This window comes from Thunnus thynnus, chromosome 14 (assembly GCF_963924715.1).
Source record: "Thunnus thynnus chromosome 14, fThuThy2.1, whole genome shotgun sequence".
NCBI classification, from domain to species: domain Eukaryota; kingdom Metazoa; phylum Chordata; class Actinopteri; order Scombriformes; family Scombridae; genus Thunnus; species Thunnus thynnus.
In genome coordinates this window covers 31800673-31805672 of record NC_089530.1, presented here as the reverse complement: position 1 = coordinate 31805672, position 5000 = coordinate 31800673, and the positions used below count along the sequence as shown (strand labels likewise).

The 5000-nt window shown below is 45.8% G+C and overlaps 1 protein-coding gene across 6 annotated transcripts in view; it reads left to right on the top strand.

Moving 5' to 3' along the window:
• psda (pleckstrin and Sec7 domain containing a) overlaps positions 1-5000 on the top strand; it is an 89312-nt gene that overhangs the window by 67834 nt on the left and 16478 nt on the right. For all 6 annotated transcript variants that reach the window (XM_067611017.1, XM_067611018.1, XM_067611015.1 and 3 more), the window contains one exon: positions 94-183. In XM_067611017.1, coding sequence (XP_067467118.1) covers positions 94-183 — 90 coding nt within the window. The remainder of the gene's footprint in view (positions 1-93; positions 184-5000) is intronic.

Here is a 5000-nt window from a genome sequence, read left to right as displayed (position 1 = left end):
CTGGCGTTTCTGGTTCTGCTGTAGCTGAACTTTAAAGTGGTCGAGTTGATCAGATAGTGACCCTTGTGTGTGTGCGTGTGTGTGTGTGTGCAGAACGTGGGGAAGAGGATGTCCAGCAGTCAGTTCATCTCCAACCTGGAAGGACTCAACAATGGAAAAGACTTCCCTAAAGATCTGCTGAAGGTACCACACTCACTCACTCACTCATTATTCACACACAACTCAACAAAAACACCAGTGAACTCTGTATGTCAGTATTGTAGCACATTAAACGAACACTTGAGGGTTCTGTGCAGTATCTTAGATGTTCCTAGGACTGCGCTCTTCTGGACAGATGTTGTACCTGGAATCTGCTGGAGCCACTCTCCCAGTTTGTGGTTCACAGCCCCCAGTGCTCCGATTACTACTGGCACCACTGTTGCCTTTACTCCCCACATCTTTTCTAGCTCCTCTTGGTATTTTTTTGATCTTCTCGTGTTCCTTCTTCCTGATGTTGCTGTTGCTTGGGATCACTACTTCTATCACCGCTGGCTTCTTCTGTTGTTTGTCGATCAACATGATGTCCGGTTGGTTAGCCATCACCAGTTTGTCAGTTTGGATCTGGAAGTCCCACAGGATCTTGGCTTGGTCATTCTCAATCACCTTAGGGGGTGTCTTCCATTGTGACCTTTGGACCTCCAGCCCATACTCAGTGCAGATGTTCCTGTACACTATGCCAGCCACTTGGTTATGGCAGCTGGATAGCTCAGCGGTTAACACTACTGACTTTGGTGCAGACGTTTTGGGGTTCGAATCCCGGTCAGGGTAACACATATCCATTGTGGACCTTTAGGCAAGGTCCTTGATGCTGCTAGCCTCAAGAGTCATACCAGCTCAGACATCACCCGGGTCAACAAGGTCCGTGTCAGGTATTGGGGAACCAGCACACCCTCATGAGAAATGGGCTACTGGAACAAGACATAGATGGAGTACAGCAGAGAATATATATATGTATATATAGAATGTGTATATGTATGTAAAGAGTGTCAGGTAGGAAGAGCTGGACAGACATGATCCACACCTACTGGCTAAAGAAATGCCTGGCAGCACAAATGAACCAACTGCTGATGGAAGGGACCCACCCAGAGTGGTTAACCCAAGGGCAGACAGTTCTGATCATGAAGGACCCCCAGAAGGGTGCAATTCCATCCAACTACCAGCCAATAACCTGCCTCTGTACAACATGGAAGCTCCTGTCAGGCACCATGACATCTTAGCAGCTAAGATAAATAGGCACATAGCCCAGAAAGGAATTGCTAGTAATGCCAGGGGAGCCAAGCACCAGCTACTGGTCGATAGAGCAGTCACCCAAGACTGCAAGACCAGGCAGATGGACCAAGGCACCGCCTGGATTGACTACAAGAAAGCCTACGACTCAATGCCACACACATGGATACTGGAATGCTTGGAAATGTACAACATCAACAGGACACTAAGAGCCTTCATCAAGAACTCAATGGGGCTGTGGAAAACGACTCTGGAGGCCAACTCAAAGCCAACTGCACAAGTTACCATCAAGTGCGGCATATACCAAGGTGATGCACTATCCCCGCTGCTGTTCTGCATAGGCCTGAACCCCCTCAGCCAGATCATCACAAAGAGTGGCTATGGGTACCGGTTCCGAAGTGGAACAACCATCAGTCACCTCCTCTACATGGATGACATCAAGCTGTATGCCAGGAATGAGCGAGACATCGACTCACTGATCCACCTCACCAGGATCTACAGCAACGACATTGGAATGTCGTTCGGACTAGATAAATGTGGTCGGATGGTATCGAAGAGAGGGAAGATGATCAGGACCGAGGGGGTTGAACTGCCAGAAGGCAGCATTGCAGATGTTCAGGACAGCTACAAATACCTTGGGATCCCGCAGGCAAAGGGGAACCATGAGGAGGCCACAAGGAAGTCAGCCACAGCCAAATACCTACACAGAGTAAGGCAGGTCCTGAAAAGTCGGCTGAATGGGAAGAACAAGATACAGGCCATCAACACGTACGCCCTGCCAGTCATCAACTGTCCTGGACGAAACAACCAACATCCAGGAATACGGCAGCAGAAACCCGATGAGGCAGAGGAGGAGGAGGAACCATCATGGAGGGACAAGCTCCTACACGGCATGTACCACCGACAGATAGAAGAAGTGGCTGATATCAAGAAATCCTACCAGTGGCTGGAAAAGGCTGGACTGAAGGGCAGCACAGAAGCACTGATCATGGCAGCACAAGAACAGGTACTCAGTACAAGATCAATAGAGGCAGGGATCTACCACACCAGACAGGACCCCAGGTGCAGGCTGTGCAAAGATGCTCCTGAGACAGTTCAGCACATCATAGCAGGGTGTAAGATGCAGGCAGGAACAGCGTACATGGAACGCCATAACCAAGTGGCTGGCATAGTCTACAGGAACATCTGCACTGAGTATGGGCTGGAGGTCCCAAGGTCACAATGGAAGACACCTCCTAAGGGGCTGTCCTGTGGGACTTTCAGATCCAGACTGACAAGCTGGTGATGGTGAACCAACCGCACATCGTGTTGATCAACAAACAACAGGAGAAGGCAGTGGTGATAGACGTAGCAATCCCAAGAAACATCAAGAAGAAGGAACACAAGAAGATCAAAAAATACCAAGAAGAGGAGCTAGAAAAGATGTTGGAAGTAAAGGTGGTGCCAGGAGTAATGGGAGCACTGGGGGCTGTGACCCACAAACTGGGAGAGTGGCTCCAGCAGATTCCAGGTACAACATCTGAGAGAGCAGAGCGCAGTCCTAGGAACAGCTAAGATACTGCACAGAACCCTCAAACTCCCAGAACTCTGGTAGAGACACCCGACCCCCCCATGGGGAGGGTGGTTTTTAATTTTTTTTATACACACACATATAAATGTTTGTGTATATACAGACGGGTGACACATTAAAGGAAAACTGGTCCAGGTCTGAGTACTGGACCCCTACAGTGAGGGGGTCTGGGGGCTCTGTTATGCTGGCATGGTTTGGGTCCACTTGTCCCCTTAGAGGGAAGGGTCACTGCTAATCAATACAAAGTAGTTGTGAGTGATCAGCTTTATCCTGATGGGAGTGGTCTCTTCCAGGATGATGATGATGATGGTTTGATGAAGATTAAATGATGTGAATCACATGTTACGACCTTCACAGTCACCTGATCTCAACCCAGCTGACGTGTTAGACAGAGCTCTGCATCATCATCATCATCATCATCATCATCATCATCACAACACTACATGAGGAAGATCTTTATGATCAATGATGTTCATCCCTCCAGAAGAGTTCTGATCAGCCTTATTATTGATCCTATTGATCTGAACTCTACTGGAGGGATGAACATTGTTCTTCATAGCTTATGATTATAAACATGATTTACGATCAGATATGAGACAAACATCAAATGTTAAATATTGAAATACCTTAAATTTAAAATGTTATATGTTAAAATATATAAAAGTAATGGAAATAAACAAAATGATGAAAAATGAATATATACAACACACACACACACACACACACACACATATATATAAATATATATATATACATATAACATAAAATTTGTTAATGGTAAATATAAATGTCTGAGAAATAAATATTTTATTAGTTTATATTAAATGTGTAAAATCTGACTTATTGTACCTTTTAAAATATATAAAGAATAAAAAAACACGTCTATATATATTTATATACATTAAATATAAAATATTTAATTCTGTAACATTATGCAAATATTAAATGTGAGTAAAAACAAATTTAGTTAAAATATATTAAATGTAACATTTCAAAACAGTAATAAAGTATAAAAACAGAATAAATCAATGAAATATAAATGAAATTAATTAAATATAAAACATTACAGAAGTCTGTCTGTGTTTCACTGTGGACTCACTATTATTATTATTATGGTTGTTTTTATTATTGTTATTGTTGTTGTTATTGTTATTGTTACTATTATTATTATTGTTGTTGTTGTTGTTATTGTTGTTGTTATTGTTGTTATTGTTGTTATTATTGTATCAGTACATGAATATGATGATTTTCTCCGCTCGTCGTCTCGGCTGCATTTACATTCAGCTCTGTGAGTCTTGGATGATTGACAGCTTCGAGGAGAGCAGGGGGGCGGGCTGAAACTGCCGTCCCTGCTCTCTGATTGGCTGCTGCAACTGAGAGAAAATGCGCATTGAGAGAGGGAGGGAAAAAAGAGAGAAGAGAGGGAGGAGGGAGAGCGAGCAAACACTCCTCAGCAAAGAAGAAACCAAAGACAAAAAGAAGAGGAGGAGGAGGAGGAGGAGGAGGAGGAGTAGTGAGCTCACATCCACCTGACGGAGGGATTCTCCTGCAGGAGGAAGACGACAACAAGCGACAGAGAAGAGAAGAAGAGGAGGAGAAGTGAAGTTGTGATCTGAAGAGGAGGAGAAGGAAGGATTCTCTCTTCAAGCAACAAGAACCTCCTCTTTCTCCTCATCCCTCGCTTTTCTCTGCATCCTCCCTCCTTCTAACCTCCTTCCTCCCTCCATCCTCCCTCCATCCTCCCTCCTTCTAACCTCCTCCTCCCTCCATCCTCCCTCCTTCCTCCCTCCTTCCTCCCTCCATCCTCCCTCCTTCTAACCTCCTTCCTCCCTCCATCCTCCCTCCTTCCTCCCTCCATCCTCCCTCCTTCTAACCTCCTTCCTCCCTCCTTCCTCCCTCCATCCTCCCTCCTTCCTCCCTCCATCCTCCCTCCTTCTAACCTCCTTCCTCCCTCCATCCTCCCTCCTTCCTCCCTCCATCCTCCCTCCATCCTCCCTCCTTCTAACTTCCTTCCTCCCTCCTTACTCCCTCCATCCTCCCTCCTTCTAACCTCCTTCCTCCCTCCTTCCTCCCTCCTTCCTCCCTCCATCCTCCCTCCTTCTAACCTCCATCCTAACTCCCTCCATCCTCCCTCCTTCTAACCTCCTTCTAACCTCCTTCCTCC